Source organism: Salvelinus namaycush, unplaced genomic scaffold (assembly GCF_016432855.1).
Source record: "Salvelinus namaycush isolate Seneca unplaced genomic scaffold, SaNama_1.0 Scaffold1204, whole genome shotgun sequence".
Taxonomy (NCBI): domain Eukaryota; kingdom Metazoa; phylum Chordata; class Actinopteri; order Salmoniformes; family Salmonidae; genus Salvelinus; species Salvelinus namaycush.
In genome coordinates this window covers 39,351-67,241 of record NW_024057903.1, presented here as the reverse complement: position 1 = coordinate 67,241, position 27,891 = coordinate 39,351, and the positions used below count along the sequence as shown (strand labels likewise).

Genomic DNA, 27,891 nt, shown 5'->3' with positions numbered 1-27,891 from the left:
TGTTTGTTTTACAGAGGACAGAGTATTGATGACAGTATGCTGTTTGTTTTACAGAGGACATAGTATTGATGACATTATGCTGTTTGTTTTACAGAGGACAGAGTATTGATGACAGTATGCTGTTTGTTTTAGAGGACAGAGTATTGATGACAGTATGCTGTTTGTTTTACAGAGGACAGAGTATTGATGACAGTATGCTGTTTGTTTTAGAGGACATAGTATTGATGACAGTATGCTGTTTGTTTTAGAGGACAGAGTATTGATGACAGTATGCTGTTTGTTTTACAGAGGACAGAGTATTGATGACAGTATGCTGTTTGTTTTAGAGGACATAGTATTGATGACAGTATGCTGTTTGTTTTAGAGGACAGAGTATTGATGACAGTATGCTGTTTGTTTTAGAGGACATGGTATTGATGACAGTATGCTGTTTGTGTTACAGAGGACAGAGTATTGATGACAGTATGCTGTTTGTGTTACAGAGGACAGAGTATTGATGACAGTATGCTGTTTGTTTTACAGAGGACAGAGTATTGATGACAGTATGCTGTTTGTTTTAGAGGACAGAGTATTGATGACAGTGTGCTGTTTGTTTTACAGAGGACATAGTATTGATGACAGAATGCTGTTTGTTTTACAGAGGACATAGTATTGATGACAGTGTGCTGTTTGTTTTACAGAGGACATAGTATTGATGACAGTATGCTGTTTGTTTTAGAGGACAGAGTATTGATGACAGAATGCTGTTTGTGTTACAGAGGACAGTATTGATGACAGTATGCTGTTTGTGTTACAGAGGACAGAGTATTGATGACAGTATGCTGTTTGTGTTACAGAGGACATAGTATTGATGACAGTGTGCTGTTTGTTTTACAGAGGACAGAGTATTGATGACAGTATGTTTGTTTTACAGAGGACAGAGTATTGATGACAGTATGCTGTTTGTTTTACAGAGGACAGAGTATTGATGACAGTATGCTGTTTGTTTTACAGAGGACATAGTATTGATGACAGTATGCTGTTTGTTTTACAGAGGACAGAGTATTGATGACAGTATGATGTTTGTTACAGAGGACAGAGTATTGATGACAGTATGATGTTTGTTACAGAGGACAGAGTATTGATGACAGTATGCTGTTTGTTTTACAGAGGACATAGTATTGATGACAGTGTGCTGTTTGTTTTACAGAGGACAGAGTATTGATGACAGTATGCTGTTTGTTTTAGAGGACAGAGTATTGATGACAGTATGCTGTTTGTTTTACAGAGGACAGAGTATTGATGACAGTGTGCTGTTTGTTTCAGAGGACAGAGTATTGATGACAGTATGATGTTTGTTTTAGAGGACAGAGTATTGATGACAGTGTGCTGTTTGTTTTACAGAGGACAGAGTATTGATGACAGTATGCTGTTTGTTTTACAGAGGACATAGTATTGATGACAGTATGCTGTTTGTTTTACAGAGGACAGAGTATTGATGACAGTATGCTGTTTGTTTTAGAGGACAGAGTATTGATGACAGTATGCTGTTTGTTTCAGAGGACAGAGTATTGATGACAGTATGCTGTTTGTTTTACAGAGGACATAGTATTGATGACAGTATGCTGTTTGTTTTACAGAGGACAGAGTATTGATGACAGTATGCTGTTTGTTTTAGAGGACAGAGTATTGATGACAGTATGCTGTTTGTTTCAGAGGACATAGTATTGATGACAGTATGCTGTTTGTTTTACAGAGGACATAGTATTGATGACAGTATGCTGTTTGTTTTACAGAGGACAGAGTATTGATGACAGTATGCTGTTTGTTTTACAGAGGACAGAGTATTGATGACAGTATGCTGTTTGTTACAGAGGACAGAGTATTGATGACAGTATGCTGTTTGTTTCAGAGGACAGAGTATTGATGACAGTATGCTGTTTGTTTTACAGAGGACAGAGTATTGATGACAGTATGCTGTTTGTTTCAGAGGACAGAGTATCGATGACAGTATGCTGTTTGTTTCAGAGGACAGAGTATTGATGACAGTATGCTGTTTGTTTTAGAGGACAGAGTATTGATGACAGTGTGCTGTTTGTTTTAGAGGACAGAGTATTGATGACAGTATGCTGTTTGTTTTAGAGGACAGAGTATTGATGACAGTATGCTGTTTGTTTTACAGAGGACAGAGTATTGATGACAGTGTGCTGTTTGTTTTACAGAGGACAGCTCAGCAAGCCAAAGACAGAAGCCAGATGAAGAAAGGACTGGCAGCCTCCAAGGTGGCTTCAGACATCACTCGCTTCTTCATAAAGAAATGAAGATTAAAACCAAATGTTTTCCTCAAGGAAGGAGGGAAGGTTGGAGGAGTACTGAGTGACATAGGAAGGATGCTTCTTGAGTGTGTTGTCATCTCTGTGAAGAAGGCTACATGTCACAGTTGGTTCTCAATGCTGCCACTACTGTCCATGTTATGGATTCACCAGCAATCCAATGTAGAGGGACATGGCCTCCTTCCTTTAGTTTCATCATGTTCAAGTTGGGTCATTGAGAGTGTTGGTGTGAAGACTGTTCTTTCAGGTTGGTTTTGTTGAGTTACCTGAATCGATTTGACTAAACAATGCTGCCTGTATCAAATGCAAATGTTCCACATGCACAGCTACGCTCCTTCCCATGTTGTCCCCGAACCGTCAGCAGGGAGCCTGGGTTGATTTATAACGGGCTTATCTAGCTCAGATACAGGCTGAACTGAACCAAGCTGGGCAGGCTGCTGCCTGTTTCAATTGCCAGCCTGCCTGCATGCCTGCCGAGCGCTCGCTGCTATTTTAGGTTGTGCAAACTTGGTAGAAAAACCCTGATATGTGTGATGCTCTAGTTTACATCTTGACAGGATATCACAAGCAAGTGTTTTCCTTCATGTCCTCTACATGTAGTCTAGTTAAGTGTTGCCCTTCATGTCCTCTACATGTAGCCTAGTTAAGTGTTGCCCTTCATGTCCTCTACATGTAGTCTAGTTAAGTGTTGCCCTTCATGTCCTCTACATGTAGTCTAGTTAAGTGTTGCCCTTCATGTCCTCTACATGTAGTCTAGTTAAGTGTTGCCCTTCATGTCCTCTACATGTAGTCTAGTTAAGTGTTGCCCTTCATGTCCTCTACATGTAGTCTAGTTAAGTGTTGCCCTTCATGTCCTCTACATGTAGCCTAGTTAAGTGTTGCCCTTCATGTCCTCTACATGTAGTCTAGTTAATAGTGTCTTTATGTAGTCTAGTTGATAGTGTCTTTATGTCCTCTACATGTAGTCTAGTTGATAGTGTCTTTATGTCCTCTACATGTAGTCTAGTTGATAGTGTCTTTATGTCCTCTACATGTAGTCTAGTTAATAGTGTCTTCATGTCCTCTACATGTAGTCTAGTTAATAGTGTCTTCATGTCCTCTACATGTAGTCTAGTTAATAGTGTCTTTATGTCCTCTACATGTAGTCTAGTTGAAAGGTTTTCTGTGATGTCTACTGTTTTAGCAGGAGTCTTGGATTTGTTAGACTGAGCATGAATGGATGAACAAACTTGACTGAAATGAAAATAAAACCTCTATTTTCTCTCTTCTGTTGAGTGATCTGTTGTCTGTGTGGTTGTCTGTGTGGTTGTTGTCTGTGTGGTTGTTTCAAAGCCAAACGTCTCTTAGGAGTTTTTTAATATATATGTTTTAACCTTTTATTTAACTAGGCAAGTAAGTCAATAACAAATTCTTATTTTACAATGACGGCCTACCCCTGCCAAACCCTCCCTAACACGGACGACGCTGGGCCAATTGTGTGCCGCCCTATGGGACTCCCGGTTGTGAGACAGTGGGATCGAACCAGGGTCTGGAGTGTAGGAGGGCTTTCTCAGGCAAACCATTTGACCACTATTAGGAATGTACAGAAGAACTTCATCTCACAGCATAAAATGTACTGTGAAAATGTGCATCACTTAAAGTCCAACAGAAAGGTACTAATATCCACATTCTGACATGTCTATCCATCTTCCTGCCCCCCCCTGTGTTCTTCTGAAAGGACTTAACTCAATAAAGAAAGAGAGAGGAAGGAAAGGTTACTATGGAAACAGTAGACCTGTGTGTTGGTAATCGGCATTGCGGAGGGAGAATATTGAATCATTTTCACAGCTCCTCTGTTTAGAGTTCAGGTTACAGATCAGCAGCTAGCTGCAATCAATCTCACCAGCCTCCTGTCTGTATCAGTCTGCCCTTCAGAGTATCTCACCAGCCTCCTGTCTGTATCAGTCTGCCATCAGAGTATCTCACCAGCCTCCTGTCTGTATCAGTCTGCCATCAGAGTATCTCACCAGCCTCCTGTCTGTATCAGTCTGCCATCAGAGTATCTCACCAGCCTCCTGTCTGTATCAGTCTGCCCTTCAGAGTATCTCACCAGCCTCCTGTCTGTATCAGTCTGCCCTTCAGAGTATCTCACCAGCCTCCTGTCTGTATCAGTCTGCCATCAGAGTATCTCACCAGCCTCCTGTCTGTATCAGTCTGCCCTTCAGAGTATCTCACCAGCCTCCTGTCTGTATCAGTCTGCCCTTCAGAGTATCTCACCAGCCTCCTGTCTGTATCAGTCTGCCCTTCAGAGTATCTCACCAGCCTCCTGTCTGTATCAGTCTGCCATCAGAGTATCCCACCAGCCTCCTGTCTGTATCAGTCTGCCATCAGAGTATCTCTGCTCAACACTGTCTCAGGTGGTCCATCCAGCTCGTTGTACAGTGGGAACATAAGTAGGCCATGTTGGTTCTGGGAGTTTGCAGCTGAGCTTGCAGATCTTGATCTCAACCCTCCTGATAGAATACATCCACACCAGACCTGGTTGACTGGCTCAGACCAGACAAAGGAGAAAGGGAGGATGATGTGCACAGAGAATGGGACCTCAGTATCCCTACTAGAGCTCATGTCAACCAATCACATCATATAAAGGTATCCCCAGCCCAGCTAAGACCACTTCTAGTCTGGAATGCTAACTTCCTGGTTCAGCATTGTTTCAACTGAGCTTCTCAGTTTGGATTCCATGCGAGACCACTAACAGCTTTATCAGGAGCCTTGAGCCTCGTCCTCCTCTACATCTGCTGAAGGACTCCAGCCAGGACTCCACTTAATATGGCTGTTGTCCCTCTGCTGTCTGTCTGACTGAGCCGGCAGGCTCGCTTTGAGTACTGGACATCTGACAGGGAGGCAGCGTCCTGACATGTCCTTCCTGTCAGCTGGCAGCCAGCGCTCCGCTGTCTTCAGTCCACACCTGTAGATGGATGCAACTTTACAAAGGTTACTGCAGCCGGGCCTCTCTCTCCCTCCCCTCATACGGCTGTCTCCCTGCTTCTTTTATTACACTCAAGCCAGGAGGGAGGATTGAGGGGAAGAGAGCGGGGAGAACTTTAATAACGCCAAGCCCAGACGGAGGGAGCCGTATGGAGCGTCCTGGCAGCAGATGAAGACGTGTGGCTGCATCACGCCGTTCTCTCTCTTCCCAGAGGGCCCGTTGATTAAAGAGCAGCCAGAGTCACGTGATGCTTCGTCTGTTTGTGTTGGGTAAACTCCAGGCCCTCCCGCCAGGCCCTGGGAAAAACAATATCACTGTCAGTTGGTGTTAAGAAAGGAGAACAGTCCACACTAACAGAGGCAGAACTCTCTGTCCAATGTCCATCCTGTCTGTCTGATGGGTGGTTAGCTTTGCTATAACTGTCTGATAGCCTTTGCTAATTACATGTAGAGCAAATCAAATGAAACTTTATTTGTCACATGCGCCGAATACAACAAGTGTAGACTTTACCGTGAAATGCTTACTTACCCTTAACCAACAGTGCAGTTCAAGAAGAAAATATTTACCAAGTAGACTAAAAAGTAATAATAAAAAGTAACACAATAATAATAACAATAACGAGGCTATATACAGGGGGCACCGGTACCGAGTCAGTGTGTGGGGGTACAGGCTAGTTGAGGTAATCTGTGCATGTAGATGGGGTGACGTGACTATGCATAGATAACAAACAAACAGCGAGTAGCAGCAGTGTACAAAAGGGGGGGTTCAATGAAAATTGTCCGGTGGCAATTTTATGAATTGTTCAGCAGTCTAATGGCTTGGGGGTAAAAGCTGTTGAGGAGCCTTTTGGTCCTAGACTTGGCGCTCCGGTATCGCTTGCCGTGCGGTAGCAGAGGAAACAGTCTATAACTTGGGTGACTGGAGTCTCTGACAATTTTATGGGCTTTCCTCTGACACCGCCTATTATATAGGTCCTGGATGGCAGGAAGCTTGGCCCCAGTGATGTACTGGGCCGTTCGCACAACCCTCTGTAGCGCCTTACGGTCAGATGCCGAGCAGTTGCCATACCAGGCAGTGATGCAACCGGTCAGGATGCTCTCGATGGTGCAGCTGTAGAACCTTTTGAGGATCTGGGGACCCATGCCAAATCTTATCAGTCTCCTGAGGGGGAAAAGGTTTTGTCGTGCCCTCTTCATGACTGTCTTGGTGTGTTTGGACCATAATAGTTTGTGTGATGTGGACACCAAGGAACTTGAAACTCTCGACCTGCTCCACTACAGCCCTGTCAATGTTAATGGGGACCTGTTCGGCCTGCCTTTTCCTGTAGTCCACGATCAGCTCCTTAGTCTTGCTCACATTGAGGGAGAGGTTGTTGTCCTGGCACCACACTGCCAGTTCTCTGACCACCTCCCTATTGGCTATCTCATTGTTGTCGGTGATCAGGCCTACCACTGTTGTGTCATCAGCAAACTTAATGATGGTATTGGAGTCGTGTTTGGCCACGCAGTCTTGGGTGAACAGGGAGTACAGGAGGGGACTAAGTACACACCCCTAGGGGCCCCAGTGTTGAGGATCAGCGTGTCAGACGTGTTGTTGCCTACTCTTACCACCTGGGGGCTGCCCGTCAGGAAGTCCAGGATCCAGTTGCAGAGGGAGGTGTTTAGTCCCAGAGTCCTTAGCTTAGTGATGAGCTTCGTGGGCACTATAGTGTTGAACGCTGAGCTGTAGTCAATGAACAGGATTCTCACATAGGTGTTCCTTTTGTCCAGTTGAGAAAGGGCTGTGTGGAGTGCGATTGAGATTGCGTCGTATGCGGATCTGTTGGGCCGAATGCAAATTGGAGTGGTTCTAGGGTGTCCGGGAGGATGCTGTTGATGTGAGCCATGACCAGCCTTTCAAAGCACTTCATGGCTACCGACGTGAGTGCCACGGGGCGGTAATCATTTAGGCAGGTTACCTTCGCTTCCTTGGGCACAGGGACTGTGGTGGTCTGCTTGAAACATGTAGGTATTACAGACTCGGTCAGGGATAGGTTGAAATTGCCAGTGAAGACACTTGACAGTTGGTCCACTCATGCTTTGAGTACACGTCCTGGTAATCGGTCTGGCCCAGCGGCTTTGTGAATGTTGACCTGTTTAAAGGTTTTGTTCACATCGGCTACCGAGAGCGTTATCACACAGTCATCCAGAACAGCTGGTGTTCTCGTGCATGCTTCAGTGTTGCTAGCCTCGAAGCGAACATAAAAGGCATTTAATTTGTCTGGTAGGCTTGCGTCACTGGGAAGCTCACGTCTTGGTTTCCCTTTGTAGTCCGTAATAGTTTTCAAGCCCTGCCACATCCGACGAGCGTCAAAGCCAGTGTAGTAAGATTCAATCTTAATCCTGTATTGATGCTTTGCTTGTTTGATGGTTCGTCAGAGGGCATATTGGAATTTCTTATATGCGTCCAGATTAGTCTCTCGCTCCTTGAAAGCGGCAGTTCTAGCCTTTAGCTCAATGCGGATGTTGCCTGTAATCCATGGCTTCTGGTTGGGATATGTACATACAGTCAGTGTGGGGATGACGTCATCGATGCACTTATTGATGAAGCGAGTGACTGAGGTGGTGTATTCCTCAATGCCATTGGATGAATCCCGGAACATATTCCAGTCTGCTAGCACAACAGAAATGATCATCATTGGGATATACAGTAACCATCCTTTCAGTACCATACAGGGAGGTGATCTCTAGATGGGATATACAGTAACCATCCTTCCAGTACCATACAGGGAGGTGATCTCTAGGTGGGATATACAGTAACCATCCTTCCAGTACCATACAGGGAGGTGATCTCTAGATGGGATATACAGTAACCATCCTTCCAGTACCATACAGGGAGGTGATCTCTAGATGGGATATACAGTAACCATCCTTCCAGTACCATACAGGGAGGTGATCTATGGGATATACAGTAACCATCCTTCCAGTACCATACAGGGAGCCGGATATCTTTCAGATGCTAAACCAAAGCCTGTTAAATGATAGACCATCCCTGGCTAAACCTATTTATTGAAGATGCTCTCTGTAGTCTACCTCCAGGATGTGTTGCATGCAGAGAAGAGGATGATGACCTAAAACACAATCAATTCACAAAGTAATGGATCCAGGGAGAGAGGACAAGGTGCTAAGTATCATTCATACATTTCCCAGTCGATGGTGGGTTCATTTATATTGCTGTAGCAATACATACCTTCATGCTGTTCGTTATAGCTCATGTGACGAGAGAGCGAGAAGAGACGTTACATTCTACAACCACCTAAAAGGAAGTGATTCCCAAACCTTCCATAACAAAGCCATCACCTACAGAGAGATGAACCTGGAGAAGAGTCCCCTAAGCAAGCTGGTCCTGGGGCTCTGTTCACAAACACAAACAGACACCACAAGAGTCTCAGGACATCAACACAATTAGACCCAACCAAATCATGAGAAAACAAAAATATAATTACTTTGACACATTGGAAAGAATTAACAAAAAAACAGTCAACTAGAATGTGATTTGGCCCAAAACAGAGAGTACACAGTGGCAGAATACCTGACCACTGTGACTGACCCAAACTTAAGGAAAGCTTTGACTATGTACAGAATCAGTGAGCATAGCCTTGCTATTGAGAAAGGCCGCCGTAGGCAGACCTGGCTCTCAATAGAAGACAGGGTATGTGCACACTGCCCACAAAATGAGGTGGAAACTGAGCTGCACTTCCTAACCTCCTGCCCAATGTATGACCATATTAGAGACACATATTTCCCTCAGATTACACAGATCCAAAAAGAATTCGATAAACTCCCATATCTACTGGGTGAAATACCACAGTGTGACATCACAGCAGCAAGATGTGTAACCTGTTGCCACAAGAAAAGGGCAACCAGTGAAGAACAAACACCATTGTAATACAACCCATATTGATGTTTATTTATTTTCCCTTTTGTACTTTAACTATTTGCACATCATTACTAAACTGTATAGAGACATAATATGACATTTGGAATGTCTCTATTCCTTTGGAACTTTTGTGACTGTAATGTTTACTGTTCATTTTTGTTTATTTCACTTTTGTTTGATCTATTTCACTTGCTTTGGCAATGTAAACATGTTTCCCATGCCAATAAAGCCCCTTAAATTGAATTGAAAGAGAGGGGGGGGGGGGGGGGGGGGGGGGGGGAAGAGAGAGAGGTCCTAAATATCATTACTGAGCTGCAGACAGACAGACAGAGAGCAGTCTGAACACCTCTGTCACCCCTGGATACAGACACCCCATCACCACTTTCTGCACCTCTTCAATCACCCCTTCACCCTGCCCGTCACCAGCCTAATGAACACACAGCCAATGACATGCATTTAATGAGGACCAGACCTGTCCAGTCATCCACACAGTGGCTGTGAGAAGAGATTAGACACAGAGCACAGTCCTTTTCACACTACAGCTACACAACACACAGACACAAACTACTGTACACTGAAATAACCCTAGTTAATCTGATCTCCTCAGACTAGTCTGGATCAATTCAGTTTGAAATGGGTCCAAGGTAAGGACTACCTCCATAGTAACCCTGGTTCAAGGTAAGGACTACCTCCATAGTAACCCTGGTTCAAGGTAAGGACTACCTCCATAGTAACCCTGGTTCAAGGTAAGGACTACCTCCATAGTAACCCTGGTCCAAGGTAAGGACTACCTCCATAGTAACCCTGGTCCAAGGTAAGGACCACCTCCATAGTAACCCTGGTTCAAGGTAAGGACCACCTCCATAGTAACCCTGGTCCAAGGTAAGGACTACCTCCATAGTAACCCTGGTCCAAGGTAAGGACTACCTCCATAGTAACCCTGGTTCAAGGTAAGGACCACCTCCATAGTAACCCTGGTCCAAGGTAAGGACTACTTCCATAGTAACCCTGGTCCACGGTAAGGACTACCTCCATAGTAACCCTGGTCCAAGGTAAGGACTACCTCCATAGTAACCCTGGTCCAAGGTAAGGACCACCTCCATAGTAACCCTGGTCCAAGGTAAGGACCACCTCCATAGTAACCCTGGTCCAAGGTAAGGACTACCTCCATAGTAACCCTGGTCCAAGGTAAGGACCACCTCCATAGTAACCCTGGTCCAAGGTAAGGACTACCTCCATAGTAACCCTGGTCCAAGGTAAGAACTACCTCCATAGTAACCCTGGTCCAAGGTAAGGACTACCTCCATAGTAACCCTGGTCCAAGGTAAGGACCACCTCCATAGTAACCCTGGTCCAAGGTAAGGACTACCTCCATAGTAACCCTGGTCCAAGGTAAGGACTACCTCCATAGTAACCCTGGTCCAAGGTAAGGATTACCTCCATAGTAACCCTGGTTCAAGGTAAGGACTACCTCCATAGTAACCCTGGTTCAAGGTAAGGACTACCTCCATAGTAACCCTGGTCCAAGGTAAGGACTACCTCCATAGTAACCCTGGTTCAAGGTAAGGACTACCTCCATAGTAACCCTGGTTCAAGGTAAGGACTACCTCCATAGTAACCCTGGTTCAAGGTAAGGACTACCTCCATAGTAACCCTGGTCCAAGGTAAGGACTACCTCAATAGTAACCCTGATTTAAGGTAAGGACCACCTCCATAGTAACCCTGGTCTAAGGTAAGGACTTCCTCCATGTACTGTAGAAACCCTTACAGTCGACACTGTGAAATTCAGGAAGATCCCATGGGCAGAAGAAATATAAATTCAAGTTTTGAAGACCTTTATCAAAACCTACTATTCTCTCTGTCTCTGAAGTGCCCTTTGTTCCTGACATAAGGGTTATTACTGTGTCTCTAATGAAAGCTCTCCTGAGCCAGAGGAACTGTTAGTTTAGCTCTTTAGAGAATCTAAATAGGATGAGCTGAGCTGAGCTGAGCTTGGCGCTGAACAACACCTCACCAGCAGCAGACTAATTACACTTCTGGTGAAGAGACTTCTGGTGGAGGGAGGAGGTGAGGAGACTTCTGGTGGAGGGAGGAGGTGAAGAGACTTCTGGTGGAGGGAGGAGGTGAGGAGACTTCTGGTGGAGGGAGGAGGTGAAGAGACTTCTGGTGGAGGGAGGAGGTGAGGAGACTTCTGGTGGAGGTGAGGAGACTTCTGGTGGAGGGAGGAGGTGAGGAGACTTCTGGTGGAGGGAGGAGGTGAAGAGACTTCAGGTGGAGGGAGGAGGTGAGGAGACTTCTGGTGGAGGGAGGAGGTGAGGAGACTTCTGGTAGATGGAGGAGGTGAGGAGACTTCTGGTAGATGGAGGAGGTGAGGAGACTTCTGGTGGAGGGAGGAGGTGAAGAGACTTCTGGTGGAGGGAGGAGGTGAGGAGACTTCTGGTGGAGGGAGGAGGTGAGACTTCTGGTGGAGGGAGGAGGTGAGGAGACTTCTGGTGGAGGGAGGAGGTGAGGAGACTTCTGGTGGAGGGAGGAGGTGAGGAGACTTCTGGTGGAGGGAGGAGGTGAAGAGACTTCTGGTGGAGGGAGGAGGTGAAGAGACTTCTGGTGGAGGGAGGGGGTGAGGAGACTTCTGGTGGAGGGAGGAGGTGAAGATACTTCTGGTGGAGGTGAGGAGACTTCTGGTAGATGGAGGAGGTGAGGAGACTTCTGGTGGAGGTGAGGAGACTTCTGGTGGAGGGAGGAGGTGAAGAGACTTCTGGTGGAGGGAGGAGGTGAGGAGACTTCTGGTGGAGGGAGGAGGTGAAGAGACTTCTGGTGGAGGTGAGGAGACTTCTGGTGGAGGGAGGAGGTGAAGAGACTTCTGGTGGAGGGAGGAGGTGAGGAGACTTCTGGTAGATGGAGGAGGTGAGGAGACTTCTGGTGGAGGGAGGAGGTGAGGAGACTTCTGGTGGAGGGAGGAGGTGAAGAGACTTCTGGTAGATGGAGGAGGTGAGGAGACTTCTGGTAGATGGAGGAGGTGAGGAGACTTCTGGTGGAGGGAGGAGGTGAAGAGACTTCTGGTGGAGGGAGGAGGTGAGGAGACTTCTGGTGGAGGTGAGGAGACTTCTGGTGGAGGGAGGAGGTGAGGAGACTTCTGGTGGAGGGAGGAGGTGAGGAGACTTCTGGTGGAGGTGAGGAGACTTCTGGTGGAGGGAGGGGGTGAGGAGACTTCTGGTGGAGGGAGGAGGTGAGGAGACTTCTGGTGGAGGGAGGAGGTGAAGAGACTTCTGGAGGAGGTGAAGAGACTTCTGGAGGAGGTGAAGAGACTTCTGGAGGAGGTGAAGAGACCTCTGGTGGAGGGAGGGGGTGAGGAGACCTCTGGTGGAGGGAGGGGGTGAGGAGACTTCTGGTGGAGGGAGGAGGTGAAGAGACCTCTGCTTCGTTAGACATTACGAGGTGAGGTGATGGATGGAATTTCAAACAAGACACTCACCAAGCCAGGCTGTGAACCGCACGCAACTCACCCAGTGATCAGCCACCCGTGTTCTCAGAGGGCTGTGATTGTGAGCCTGAGTGGTTCCTGTTTATCTGCTCACACACAAGACAAGACACTGTTTGTTTGCACTGTTGAAGACACTGGATGCAGTCATAGAGGCATTCTTGAACGTACATGTAACACATGTACAACTGTTGATTGAATATTCTCTACGACAGTGTACTCTACATTCACTGCCATAGTATTTGTTAACCTAAATATCAACACTAAAATTAGTGTACTTTGCTCTCTGTCCTCTCTCTAACTCTGCCCTGGCCTAGACACAGCCCAGCTCAAATAGGTCACACTATGGGCCATAATTAGTTGAAATGTCAAAGATGGTGAATTATTGATGACAAGGGAGGAAACCTCAAATTGACTGGTTTCAACCGGTTTTTAAAGGGACAGCTGGAGCTTTGGGGACAGTTATATTTGGGGACACTTTTGCAAAGTTTCACCAAATAAATATTTGCTTGAGTTTTGCACTCTGTGAGCAAGGCAAGACTGCATTGTCCCCAGAACATATGATTGTTTTTGCCAGCTGGGGACTTTGTGGAGAAGTGAACCATGAATTTATTTCTGACTGAGGGACATATTGTATGATGATATTAATCCCCTATGTAACTACCTACACCTGCTAGTTCTGCTGAGTCTGTACTGAGCTGGCAGAATGAAGCACCTGGATGATCCAAATAAGACCAGGATGTTACTTCCGTAATACATCCATGAGCACAATACAGTGACAACGGCCATTAATCAGACGGTCAGTGCCGGCGCTACCGGGTGGCAAAACCGGGCTTGGACCCCCAGATAGATTTTGGCCCAAATTGACACTTTTCTTTCGATTGGCGAGAGATTTTCATGCGAATGTTAAAAAAACGGCATATAAACAATATGCGCATTTCCCAACCAGTGAGGTTTCCGTCAAATTGACTTGTCGCCTATAAAAGTCTGTGCGTGATGGACGAAGTGCACATAAAATTACGTTTTGCTGTTATATTCGCATGTACCGAATAAAAAATACAAGTTAAATTGATGTCCAACACATTTTCAACAATACTGATGATTTCTCACAAAGAAAATGTTGCGTTATATAGCGGGTGTACCAACTCTGGTAATGGCATGTGCGCTCCAGTCAACCGCTCACAGATACACTACCTACATGATCAGATTATTATGGACAACAGAGAGAGATTATTCTATCATCATGTCACCAGAATAAAGAACCTCGATATTTATTGGAAAGGGGCATCAAGCTCATCACCTTGCTCTTTCACCACTGTGAATTTCATCATCTATTTCATCTGTAGCCTGACTGCATGCTTTCCGATGAGAAGTACTTCATACTTCGATATGATAGTTACTATACCAATATTTGCGCATAAAATCGTTTCCACCTACATTTCTAATACCGACACAAATAGATCCCACCTTGTCTAGGGTATTTTGTTTACCGACAAATGTTCCGTCTGCATTAGATCTGTCATTACATGTTTGATCAGACACATTACTTTAGTCGCATAATAAAAGATTGGATCATGGAAACCTGGCTACAGAGATTGAAATAAATTGTTCACTTTTGCACACAGCTACAGCTAATAATAGGCTAGCTAGCGGCTAGTTCCGTTAAGTGTTGGTAGCGGCACGCCAAGACCCTTCTCTCTTGACATAACTCTACAACAATACATTCCAACTATGGAATCCATATTAGCAAGTCCCTTAGTTTTCAGACGGGGGAGACTTCCTGATATATGCGGTCGAAAGGAATAGGCAAAGTTCGACTGGTTTGTTCTGGTCAATATTATTATTGTATTTTTTATTTAACTAGGCAAGTCAGTTAAGAACAAATTCTTATCTACAATGACGGCCTACCCCGGACGATGCTGGGCCAATTGTGCGCCGCCCAATCACGGCCGGATGTGAAACAGCCTGGATTCGAACCAGGGACTGTAGTGAGATGCTGTGCCTTAGACCGCTGCGCCACTCGGGATACCCCGTTATATTTTAATCTTTCAAAAGATCTGATTGGTCAAAAGACCAAATTAGCACCAAAATATTTGAATTGGGCTGCCGGTGTAAACGCAATCATAACTGCTCCATGGTCTTTTTGCCAGACCAAGGGATGACAACTAATCAATGATTGAACAGCACCACCCAGTGGATGTATGAGGTAGCACAAATAACCATTATAAAATACACAAGACCATGATGTGTTTGTGTGTAAAAACGAGTTTTACACGTTTATTTGGGTTCCCAGTACACACATTAAGGATTTCTTCAATAGTGTCCGCTTTAGGACCTCCTAATACACTGTTATGGCAGAATAGAATGTGTGGTCTGAGGGTGTAACAAGTCAACCGACTAGCTAGTTATAACTCAGAACTGCAGTCCTATATACAATCACCTCTAGAGATATTTTCATAGGATGGCGGTTGGTTAATTAGACATTTATCAATATTGAAGAATAGCGACTTGTTGACGACTTGTTACAATCACAAGGCTTTTTGTAAATATGCCGAGATCTTTTTAAATGCACTTCACAGCAGATATAACGTAAACTTCTTTTATAGCTCTAGAATAATCTGCTGTATGTTTTAGAGGCACAGCCTTTGGCATCCACTTAGTTGGACAGTAGACAGCATATGGCCCAGTCCCCAATCGACCCCTAGACCCTAAGCACTTGAGATCCCACAAGCGCATAAGGGTGTCTCTCTCAAAAAGGCACACTATTCCCTATGTAGTACACTACTTTTGACCAGAACCCAGTGTTTTTCCCAGCTGGGAACTTTGCAGGCCCTGGTCAAAAAGGAGTGCCCTACATAGGGAATAGGGTGCCATTTTGGACACAACCATAGGGTGTTGATCTGGGAAAGGGCCTTTGTATGTCCTCTGACTAGCCATGTGTGATGAGTTGGATTGCCATCATATACAATGTGTGTCCTCCCATTAGAAGACAAGCACACTGAAACAGCCTCTACGGTAAGATAGATGCTGTACTTCTGCAGCCTTCAACCAACAAAATGACAGAAATTATACATCTCTACAGATACAGGTATTATGCCAAGAGGAAGATTTATTTCTTTCTTTATATCAAAAAAGTTTCAAGACCTGAGTATTTCAAGGAATAAGTTTGTTTCTTAACGTACAAAAACGTACACGCATTTACGTGGACACTGAACCGCCACCAGGCTGCTATCTTTCCTTATGTGATTGAAACATGCACATCATTAATAACAAATAAAAAGACAGACTTCTCTTTCTCTCCTTAAAAGAACAGAATTAAAATCTGGAATTTTGTCAATCACAGAACCAGTGAACGTGGCTCCCAGGGTTTTTAGCAAGCAGACAAGTAGCATTACAGCACTGTGTATATATCATGTTGTGGACATTTCTGAAGATCCTTAAAGCATCAGTAATTATTACCGTGTGTGGACAGGACTGACTGACTGGGTGATGAAGTTACTTTCACATAACTTCAAAGTTATAAAATCATTTTTTACTTGTTTTTAAATCATAAAAACCTTTTTTCAGAATTATTTTCTCTCTATCCAACAACTCCTGCCTAGCCTACTATCCAGATCTGTTTGTCCAGTCTTGCCAACTCAAATGTCAAGCCAAACATGTTTGGACAGAGTTGGCAAGAGAGCCAAACCGCCTGCACCCAGGCTAAGCAACTAACTCTGTCTGAATTTACAGGTTCATTCCCTGGGCACTTAACAGAGAGTCCAGCATGTCAAAAGTGTCTTTGTAGTCGGTGTGTTGGCCGTTAGACCCCAGCACTCCATTTGACCCCTCCGGGCCACCGTGGTGTCTCTCCAAAGTCCTCGGGCCGCCACCACCGTCTGAAGAGTAGTGGGAGGAGCCTCCGGCACCTTTGGAACTCCTGCTGCTCTTAGCAGAGTGGTGGTGGTTGTTGTGACTACTGACGTCAGGGTTGGCCCGTTTCCTGGAGGAGGAACTGGAGCCCCCCAGGTCGCTACCATGGCCCCCGAGGACTCTGAGTGCCAGGGCGGGGTCGATGGCCCCTCGCCCGTTCCCGCTGAGGGAATAGGGGTGCGAGTGGCCGTGCTTGGGGTGTCTGCTGGGGCCAGAGTGGTCTTTGTACTTCTCTTTGCCCTGTGGGACACCAACATGGCCGCCCTGGTCCCTCTCAGCTGATACTTTGATTCTCATCTTTAGCTCCTCGTTGCTGGCCGCAACGCCGTTCTCAACCGCCGAGGCCTGTGGTGGGAGACCTCGTGTCTTTTTAGAGCTGGCCTTGTCCCTCCTGCTGTCCCCATGCTGGGGGACACCCTGCCCAGGCTGGGAGCGTCTTTTATGGGACTGGTGGTGAGGGAGGGCGGGGGACTGGTACATGTCCACACCGCTCTGCTCCTCTCGAACACCGTTCTGCAGGTCTGCTGCCTGTTTCTCTCTGTACTTATCCAGGGAGAGTTTCTGTGGGGGGCGGGTGAAGGGCGAGGGGTTATTGGGCAGGGCCTGTGGATGTTTGCCTGCACTGGCCGTTTTGTGTTCGTGTTTGCCTGATGGGTACTTTGAAGGGATGGCTTGAGGAAGAAAGGCAAGGCCCTGGTCCAGCCCCAGCAGCTCAGCGTGGTCCCCAGCCAGGGCCTGGTAGGGAGGGAACGGGATAGACATGTCATCTAGCGAAGCCATCTCCCCAGAGTCTGACAGAGACGAAGAGAAGAATGAGTTGCTGCCGGCCACACCGGTGATGCCGTCCAATGAGGAGGTCCCTTGGAAGGAGGTGTCGCCCGTTTGGCTGTCCATCTTGGGCTTCTTGGCAGCTTGCGTGGCCTGGAAAAGCGATGTGGTGAAATTCAGTTAAAAAAGGGCAACACCAAACAATTCCACCCCAAATGTCAGTCAATATTCAGAAAACCAATCTGATGAAACAGTGAAGTAGTAGCTACTAGGGCTAAATGCTGGAACACTTACACCAGTTGTGAGAGCAGAACCTACCCTCCAGTTACGTATCCTTTTCAGCCTGCTGGGCGTCTTCTCCAGAATCTGCAGGAATTCATTGGTCAGCTCTACGTCAGACACAAAGACAACTATTAGAACCCTGAAGGAAGTGACGGGTCGGCTCTACGTCAGACACAAAGACAACTATTAGAACCCTGAAGGAAGTGACGGGTCGGCTCTACGTCAGACACAAAGACAACTATTAGAACCCTGAAGGAAGTGACGGGTCGGCTCTACGTCAGACACAAAGACAACTATTAGAACCCTGAAGGAAGTGACGGGTCGGCTCTACGTCAGACACAAAGACAACTATTAGAACCCTGAAGGAAGTGACGGGTCGGCTCTACGTCAGACACAAAGACAACTATTAGAACCCTGAAGGAAGTGACGGGTCGGCTCTACGTCAGACACAAAGACAACTATTAGAACCCTGAAGGAAGTGACGGGTCGGCTCTACGTCAGACACAAAGACAACTATTAGAACCCTGAAGGAAGTGACGGGTCGGCTCTACGTCAGACACAAAGACAACTATTAGAACCCTGAAGGAAGTGACGGGTCGGCTCTACGTCAGACACAAAGACAACTATTAGAACCCTGAAGGAAGTGACGGGTCGGCTCTACGTCAGACACAAAGACAACTATTAGAACCCTGAAGGTTCAATCCCTGCATCCGCCTTCATCACATTATATCCCCCTGCGTTTCTGTGCAGTCTGAGTAAACAAGAAATACTAAACAGAGGGTGGAATTCCACTATAGAACCCCGAAGGTCTTGGGTTCAACACCTTCAATCAAGTGTTCCCAATTTCAACCTTCCTGGCTTATATCCCCCTACGAGGGTGGAATTCCACGGTCCCTAAAATAAGAAGAGTAAAATGTTTCTGACCGTCCAGCAGTGTGAGCGTGACGGTGCGGTCCAGATACTCCCACCAGTGTTTCCCGTCAGTGGAGACCGGGATCTCCCAGTTGGACCATTTACAGGCCAGGTGGATACAGACGCAGGCGATGACTGTGGGCTTGTGCTGCAGGCAGAACGTGGTGAGGTGGAGGCTGTCGGAGGGAAGACCACAGAGGAGACGCCCGTTAGCTACAGTTCTAGGGTTGGAATACAGGACATTAGCACTAGCCCTGGGACATGGCTGAAGACCCTATGGAAGTGGTTTTCAAACCTTTCCCCGGGAACTCACAGACCTTGCACAATTTTGTTGCAGCCCTGAACTAGCGCACGGATTCACCTAATCAAGGACTTGACGACTAGTCGTCAAGTGGATTCACCTAATCAAGGACTTGATGACTAGTTGACAAGTGGATTCACCTAATCAAGGACTTGTCAACTAATCGTCAAGTTGAATCAGGTGTGCTAGTTTTGAAGGGCTGGGCGTCCCCAAGGAGAGGTTTGAACCTCTTCTCTATGGTGTCTCTAGACTAGAGCCATGTCTCTGGTCTAATAAAGCTCAGAGTACAACTGATCTGCATGCATACAGTACATAGTATAATACTGCCTTCATATTCCAGACTGTTGAGAGTGAGTGGCAGAGGCACGTACCCCGGTGGTTTTCTATGATGGATGATCGTGGCTGTTTCTCTTACCATTTCATACAGAATCTTACCGTAGAAAACTGACACATTGAGGACAACCCTAGATGGTAAACGTGTTCTTTGAGAGTACTGAGCATTTTTATTGGGATCAAGCTTGTTTCCTAAAGATAATTGATGTCCACCATCCACCGGCTTTGTTCCAGTCCAGCCTGTCAAGTTATGCCATCTCTCTCATACCTTTGCCAACTTTCTTTTTAAATGTCCTTTTTCAAAATAGTTCAATAGTCTTGCATTGCAAAAATCTGGGCAATACATTAATTATGGAAGTATCCTTTTGACTTTGTAAAAAAAAAACATTTGTTGCCCTCTGTCCAGACATTGTATATTGCTGTTGATAGGATAGCAACATTATTAATCTAAGTCAGGGCAAGTAACAGTTACTAAAATAAAAAGTAGGAAAATAATGAATCTATAATGAACTGTAATGTTTAGATTCTACTAAGGTAAAGAAGAGGATACCTATAGCATACAAGTCATTCATATATTAGAGAGAATTATGGATGATCATTTTACTACTGGAGTATTAGGTGTGTCAATTATTACTAAGAATTTGCTTGTTACCCTTATATACACTGCTCAAAAAAATAAAGGGAACACTTAAACAACACAATGTAACTCCAAGTCAATCACACTTCTGTGAAATCAAACTGTCCACTTAGGAAGCAACACTGATTGACAATAAATTTCACATGCTGTTGTGCAAATGGAATAGACAACAGGTGGAAATTATAGGCAATTAGCAAGACACCCCCAATAAAGGAGTGGTTCTGCAGGTGGTGACCAAAGACCACTTCTCAGTTCCTATGCTTCCTGGCTGATGTTTTGGTCACTTTTGAATGCTGGCGGTGCTTTCACTCTAGTGGTAGCATGAGACGGAGTCTACAACCCACACAAGTGGCTCAGGTAGTGCAGCTCATCCAGGATGGCACATCAATGCGAGCTGTGGCAAGAAGGTTTGCTGTGTCTGTCAGCGTAGTGTCCAGAGCATGGAGGCGCTACCAGGAGACAGGCCAGTACATCAGGAGACGTGGAGGAGGCCGTAGGAGGGCAACAACCCAGCAGCAGGACCGCTACCTCCGCCTTTGTGCAAGGAGGAGCACTGCTAGAGCCCTGCAAATGACCTCCAGCAGGCCACAAATGTGCATGTGTCTGCTCAAACGGTCAGAAACAGACTCCATGAGGGTGGTATGAGGGCCCGACGTCCACAGGTGGGGGTTGTGCTTACAGCCCAACACCGTGCAGGACGTTTGGCATTTGCCAGAGAACACCAAGATTGGCAAATTCGCCACTGGCGCCCTGTGCTCTTCACAGATGAAAGCAGGTTCACACTGAGCACATGAGCACACGTGACAGACGTGACAGAGTCTGGAGATGCCGTGGAGAACGTTCTGCTGCCTGCAACATCCTCCAGCATGACCGGTTTGGCGGTGGGTCAGTCATGGTGTGGGGTGGCATTTCTTTGGGGGGCCGCACAGCCCTCCATGTGCTCGCCAGAGGTAGCCTGACTGCCATTAGGTACCGAGATGAGATCCTCAGACCCCTTGTGAGACCATATGCTGGTGCGGTTGGCCCTGGGTTCCTCCTAATGCAAGACAATGCTAGACCTCATGTGGCTGGAGTGTGTCAGCAGTTCCTGCAAGAGGAAGGCATTGATGCTATGGACTGGCCCACCCGTTCCCCAGACCTGAATCCAATTGAGCACATCTGGGACATCATGTCTCGCTCCATCCACCAACGCCACGTTGCACCACAGACTGTCCAGGAGTTGGCGGATGCTTTAGTCAAGGTCTGGGAGGAGATCCCTCAGGAGACCATCCGCCACCTCATCAGGAGCATGCCCAGGCATTGTAGGGAGGTCATACAGGCACGTGGAGGCCACACACACTACTGAGCCTCATTTTGACTTGTTTTAAGGACATTACATCAAAGTTGGATCAGCCTGTAGTGTGGTTTTCCACTTTAATTTTGAGTGTGACTCCAAATCCAGACCGCCATGGGTTGATAAATTTGATTTCCATTGATAATTTTTGTGTGATTTTGTTGTCAGCACATTCAACTATGTAAAGAAAAAAGTATTTAATAAGAATATTTCATTCATTCAGATCTAGGATGTGTTATTTTAGTGTTCCCTTTATTTTTTTGAGCAGTGTATATTAGCTTCTATTTGTCAAACATAAATCAAGAAAAAAAAAACGTTATTAATACTTACCGGGACAGATGCTATAGTTTACATCTTTTCACTGATCTTTAGTGGCAAGCTATATTCAGGCTACCAATTGTGTTTTAGGAAGGAGGAGACATATGCACTCTGTAGCAACCAAACGGTCAGTGAGGACAGTCTACAGCACCACCAACACGTTCACATTGTGCATTCAACCCCTATGTGCCAACACTGAGCCCTTGTACAATACACCGCACTGCTGCAGCCTGGCTGGCTGGTACCGCCCCTAGGGGTTTCCCAGAAACCTGCCTGGCGCAAAGAGGGCGTTGGACACAGGAAGGGGGACCTGCCAGTACAGGAAGCTATAGTGTGCCATCACAGTGCAACATAGTGGGGGGCGGGGTCAGGATAACAACCTGTTGGTAGCCATGAAATAGGAAGTCTGTGCCAAATCCTTGCTTGCTGTAATAGAAGGAAGAGAGGGGTCAAAGGTTAGCTCGGAGTCTCAGACAAGCACTGGAATGAAATAAAATGAAAACATTATTAGAACTGGTTACTACATACAGCAGAGGTTTAATAAAAGTATAAGTGTCTGTGTTGGGGTGTGTGTGTCAAAGATGAGAGAAGGTGATAAGATGGAAAGACACAGGAAGAAGGCTGTACCTCGCACTAGCTGGGAACATCTCACAACATCAGTGTGAGGATGTTCAATTGTTATTTCAAAACCTGAAAACAATGTAATGGAACATGATTAGACATTCCAAAGCCCACTGGCCATCCAGATGCAAATGAACCAAAAAGTACCACGACTACGTCCCAAATGGCACCCCATTCCCTTTATAGTGCACTACTTTAGACCAGGGCCCACTGGGGTAGTGCACTATTTTAGACCAGGGCCCACTGGGGTAGTGCACTATTTTAGACCAGAGCCCACTGGGGTAGTGCACTATTTTAGACCAGGGCCCACTGGGGTAGTGCACTACTTTAGACCAGGGCCCACTGGGGTAGTGCACTACTTTAGACCAGGGCCCACTGGGGTAGTGCACTACTTTAGACCAGGACCCACTGGGGTAGTGCACTACTTTAGACCAGGACCCACTCGGGTAGTGCACTATTTTAGACCAGGGCCCACTGGGGTAGTGCACTATTTTAGACCAGGGCCCACTGGGGTAGTGCACTATTTTAGACCAGGGCCCACTGGGGTAGTGCACTACTTTAGACCAGAGCCCACTGGGGTAGTGCACTACTTTAGACCAGAGCCCACTGGGGTAGTGCACTACTTTAGACCAGAGCCCACTGGGGTAGTGCACTACTTTAGACCAGAGCCCACTGGGGTAGTGCACTACTTTAGACCAGGACCCACTGGGGTAGTGCACTACTTTAGACCAGGACCCACTCGGGTAGTGCACTATTTTAGACCAGGGCCCACTGGGGTAGTGCACTACTTTAGACCAGGGCCCACTGGGGTAGTGCACTATTTTAGACCAGGGCCCACTGGGGTAGTGCACTATTTTAGACCAGAGCCCACTGGGGTAGTGCACTATTTTAGACCAGGGCCCACTGGGGTAGTGCACTACTTTAGACCAGGGCCCACTGGGGTAGTGCACTACTTTAGACCAGGACCCACTGGGGTAGTGCACTACTTTAGACCAGGACCCACTCGGGTAGTGCACTATTTTAGACCAGGGCCCACTGGGGTAGTGCACTACTTTAGACCAGGGCCCACTGGGGTAGTGCACTACTTTAGACCAGGGCCCACTGAGGTAGTGCACTATTTTAGACCAGTGCCCACTGGGGTAGTGCCCTTGTACAATAAAAGCATGTTACTGTGTGTAAAGCATAGGGTGCCCTTTGGGATGCGGCCCCATGAAGTTTCCATGTATCATCCATCTATAGACAGATCCTTACCTAGCGTCTGCAGTACTATCGTTTCTAGTATCACCAGCTCCTGAGCTTGCTGATGGTATGCCTAAAGTTCAACAGATTTCATATTTGTAATGTGTCTCTCTCTCAATATCACCATGACAAGAGATCCACATCACAACACCCAGCTACAGAGGCCTCACTTACATTGCTCTTGGTGTCTAGTGGGGCATCCTGGGGGTTGACGCAGGCGTGGGCCACTTTGATGACATGTTCAAGCTTCCTAGGTTGTTCCTCCACCTTCGCAGCCAGGAACAAGGTTGTTTGGGAGATGATCTGTAGAAATAAAGACATTAAGGTTGGGCGGTATCCAGGTTGTCATATCGTCATACCGTCCTTCACTCATCCCAGGATTTACGCTATTACAGGCTTAGTGCACAAGGGCGCGCCAAAAAACGGGGTGAAAATGCCTATTGGAAGTCTATTACCAGAATGCTAACATAATGAGCACAAGTAATAGTGAGGCTCCTAGCTAAATATGCTATCGAGCACAAAAAAAATGTTTTCTTCAAAAACAGGCAGTCCAGCTCATAAAGTTAGACATATACAGGAAGGAGCTACAGCGGGGCGGCAGGTAGCCTAGTGATTAGAGTGTTGGACTAGTAACCAAAAGGTTGCGGTTAGAGCGTTGGACTATAACCGAAAGGTTGGAAGATCGAATCCCCGAGCTGACAAGGTAAAAATCTGTCGTTCTGCCCCTGAACAAGGCAGTTAACCCACTGTTCCTAGGCCATCATTGAAAATAAGAATTTGTTCTTAACTGACTTGCCTAGTTAAATAAAAGGTATAAAAAGTCATTTTTGGTAAGTTTGTACATTTACAAGGGAATGTGAATTAGAGACATTGTGCAAATGAACAATACTGGTTGTGGAGCAGCATGTGTCCACGCTATGTATGTGTGGAGTCTGGAGTCGCTAGGCCAACGGGCCTGCTTGCTCTGAGAAGATAGGGGAGAAGCAGACGGGCCCAGAATGGAGAGGAAAAACGCAAGGATTTGTTTTTTTATTTCACCTTTATTTAACCAGGTAGGCTAGTTGAGAACAAGTTCTCATTTACAACTGCGACCTGGCCAAGATAAAGCACAGCAGTTCGACACATACAACAACAGAGTTACACATGGAATAAACAAACATACAGTCAATAATACAGTAGAAAAAGTCTATATACAATGTGTGTGCAAATGAGGTAAGATAAGGGAGGTAAGGCAAAGAATAGACCATGGTGGCGAAGTAATTACAATATAGCAATTAAACACTGGAATGGTAGATGTGCAGAAGATAAATGTGCAAGTAGAGATACTGGGGTGCAAAGGAGCAAGAAATAAATAAACACAGAATGGGGATGAGGTAGTTGGATGGGCTATTTACAGATGGGCTATGTACAGGTGCAGTGATCTGTGAGCTGCTCTGACAGCTGGTGCTTAAAGCTAGTGAGGGAGATATGAGTCTCCAGCTTCAGTGATTTTTGCAGTTCGTTCCAGTCATAGGCGGCAGAGAACTGGAAGGAAAGGCGGCCAAAGGAGGAATTGGCTTTGGGGGTGACCAGTGAGATATACCTGCTGGAGCGCGTGCTACGGGTGGGTGCTGCTATGGTGACCAGTGAGCTGAGATAAGGCTGGCCTTTACCTAACAGCGACTTGTAGACGACCTGGAGCCAGTGGGTTTGGCGACGAGTATGAAGCGAGGGCCAGCCAACAAGAGCATACAGGTCACAGTGGTGGGTAGTATATGGGGCTTTGGTGACAAAACAGATGGCACTGTGATAAACTCTACTCAACAAATTGGATGCAGTCTTGGGGGCTATTTTATAAATGACATCGCCGAAGTCGAAGATCGGTAGGATGGTCAGTTTTACGAGGGTGTTTAGCAGCATGAGTGAAGGATGCTTTGTTGCGAAATAGGAAGCCAATTCTAGATAACATTTTGGATTGGAGATGCTTAATGCGAGTCTGGAAGGAGAGTTTACAGTCTAACCAGACACCTAAGTATTTGTAGTTGTCCACATATTCTAAGTCAGAACTGTCCAGAGTAGTGATGCTGGACTGGCGGGCAGGTGCAGGCAGTGATCGGTTGAAGAGCATGCATTTAGTTTTACTTGCATTTAAAGAGCAGTTGGAGGCCACGGAAGGAGAGTTGTATGGCATTGAAGCTTGTCTGGAGGTTAGTTAACACAGTGTCCAAAGAAGGGCCAGAAGTATACAGAATGGTGTCGTCTGCGTAGAGGTGGATCATAAAATCCCCAGCAGCAAGAGCGACATCATTGATGTATACAGAGAAGAGAGTCGGCCCGAGAATTTAACCCTGTGGCACCCCCATAGAGACTGCCAGAGGTCCGGACCACAGGCCCTCCGATCAAGCTGCAGTGGCAGCTGTACAGATAACTCATCCAAAGGCTTTGACACCTCAAATGCCACTACGACATTGCTCGTCCTATATATTTCTTAATTCCATAATTTTACATGTGTGTATTGTTGTGAATTGTTAGATACTACTGCACTGTTGGAGCTAGGAACACAAGTATTTCCCTACACCTGCAATAACATCTGCTTAACATGTGACCAATAAAATGTGATTTGATTGATGAGAATTCACACATTATCAGCAGACAGCGCTCTGACTGATGTGTAGTTACTTTAGTAGCCAGCCTACTTCTCTCTGGTAAAACGCCAGATTAACTGGCTACATTCTTTCTATGATAAACAGAAATATGATGGCCATGCATCGTTTTCGCAAAAAAAATACATTGCTTTTTAAAATTGTAAGCTCATTAGCCTACTTGTGTGGCTGCCAGCCAAATAGCATTGCAATTCTGTCGTCATCAGATGAAAATTATGCTTATTTTCTGCCGAATGTGTTGTATTTTCTGTGAAGAAAAACTATAGTTGCACATCCCCGATCACTCCATTGAGGCAAAACACACTTGACTTTCAATATAAAACACGACCTCTGTCTATACACAGTTGGATTCACCTGCTCCCACTTTTGCTATTTACAAACATGTGACTGGCTCAACTGTTCTGGGCGAACTATGGTAGGGAACTAGTGTAGGTAGTCCAGTGTGGCTCAGCTGGTAAAACATGGGGCTTGCAACGCCAGGGTTGTGGATTCGATTCTCACAGGGGACCAGTACGAAAACGTATGCGCTTACTACTACTGTAAGTCGCTCTGGATAAGAGCATCTGCTAAATCACTCAAATGTACAAGTTGACTGCAGGTATTTACTTAAAAAGTAGCTACAAATATTAAAACGTATAGAAAAACTTCTATTAAATAGAGAGCACTGAACTGGCTATTTCCAAATAACCCGGTATACTGCCCAAGACTACAAGAACACCCCTCAGATCTCCCTTGTAGATAGAAGTTAGCCTTGTCCCAGATCTGTTTGTGTTGCAAGTCATTGTCACACCAAGCACAATGACTATAGGGGTTGGCAAGACAGCACAACGAGATATAGGAAGAGGCTAGATTGAGAGTTAGAGAATGAAAACACAAAAAAAAATCTATGTTACAATTGAGATGGTGATTACTTACATTCCTATGAAACTTAGTGAAAGAGTGAATCATATAAAATCTATGCATGTAAACGATTGCAGTGTTGATGATGAGTTGAGAGCTGAATACAAGGGTTAAGGAATTCCAAGTGATATGCGGAAACAACAGGAATACTGCAATCAATGCATAAACTATTCTAACATCATAGCTGGCTGATGTCATTTACCGGTAGTTGGGTGACAATCCACCTAGCTTTGTTCCCATCTCAGCTAGTTAGCTCAGGTTCACTAACGTTACTCCAATAATGAGACGCAGCTGACCAAGATGTCACAACTAACTACCTCGTGACATAACAAACCATATTATATATGTTCATAAAAATGATTAACTAATAGTTACTCGTACATCCAGCCGGCGGAGTAGACGATAACAGAGCTGCTAAGGCGAACGTCTAGCAGGCCAAAATAACAGCTACAGTTAGCTGATCACATAACAGAACGAGGTTAGCATGGTGCGTTAGCTATCTAGTTAGCTGAAGAACTAGCTAGCGTAACAACCTCAACGGTTAGGGTTACTGCGTTTGGTATCCTATTTTGTAATCCAACCAAGACATAACGTTAGTCGAAGTAAAACATTCAACTTGTATTTTAAATGGACACCTTTAGCTGTGTTTCAGTTACTTGCAAAGAAAGGTAGCTGGCTACTAGGTACCAAGCTAACAAACGGCACAACCATTTTGGGTAGCTAGTTAGCCTAGCTGCCACATAGCGGGCTGAAAGCCTCATTTTCAGAAAGGATACACGTTGAGTCTCTGGCCCATATCCTGAATTAGGTTGGCGGCTTGCTGTCGGTAAGAAAGTTCCCTATCAGATTCGACTCCACTGCGGCGGGACGGCGTTGTTTCTAGTTGCTCCCGGGAAAAGAGCCATTTCGAAGAAGGTCCCCGGTGCACCGCCATTGCGCTCCAACAACTAACCCCTGGTGGCTCGAGGGGGTAGGGAGCGTAGGAAATAAAACGCGCATGCGCTTTGGCTACTCCCC

The 27,891-nt window shown here is 46.0% G+C and overlaps 1 protein-coding gene across 5 annotated transcripts; it reads right to left on the bottom strand.

Moving 5' to 3' along the window:
• Positions 1 to 15,759: 15,759 nt before the first annotated feature.
• On the bottom strand, positions 15,760 to 27,836 carry LOC120036091 (cyclin-T2-like). Of its 5 annotated transcripts, none has more exons than XM_038982560.1 (9): positions 27,651 to 27,836; positions 26,890 to 26,971; positions 23,507 to 23,635; positions 23,345 to 23,405; positions 22,100 to 22,162; positions 21,853 to 21,898; positions 18,563 to 18,726; positions 17,651 to 17,745; positions 15,760 to 17,509 (listed from the first exon to the last, which is right to left on the bottom strand). In XM_038982560.1, the coding sequence occupies exons 1-9, from the start codon at positions 27,806 to 27,808 to the stop codon at positions 16,403 to 16,405; spliced, it is 1,905 nt and encodes a 634-aa protein (XP_038838488.1). In that variant the 5' UTR covers positions 27,809 to 27,836; the 3' UTR covers positions 15,760 to 16,402. The 5 variants fall into 5 exon arrangements, 3 of the variants coding, with proteins under 3 accessions (XP_038838488.1, XP_038838489.1, XP_038838490.1); XM_038982561.1 differs by having other exon boundaries at positions 17,675 to 17,745; XR_005474409.1 differs by lacking the exons at positions 15,760 to 17,509; positions 17,651 to 17,745 and having other exon boundaries at positions 18,608 to 19,603; positions 21,485 to 21,898.
• Positions 27,837 to 27,891: the final 55 nt, after the last annotated feature.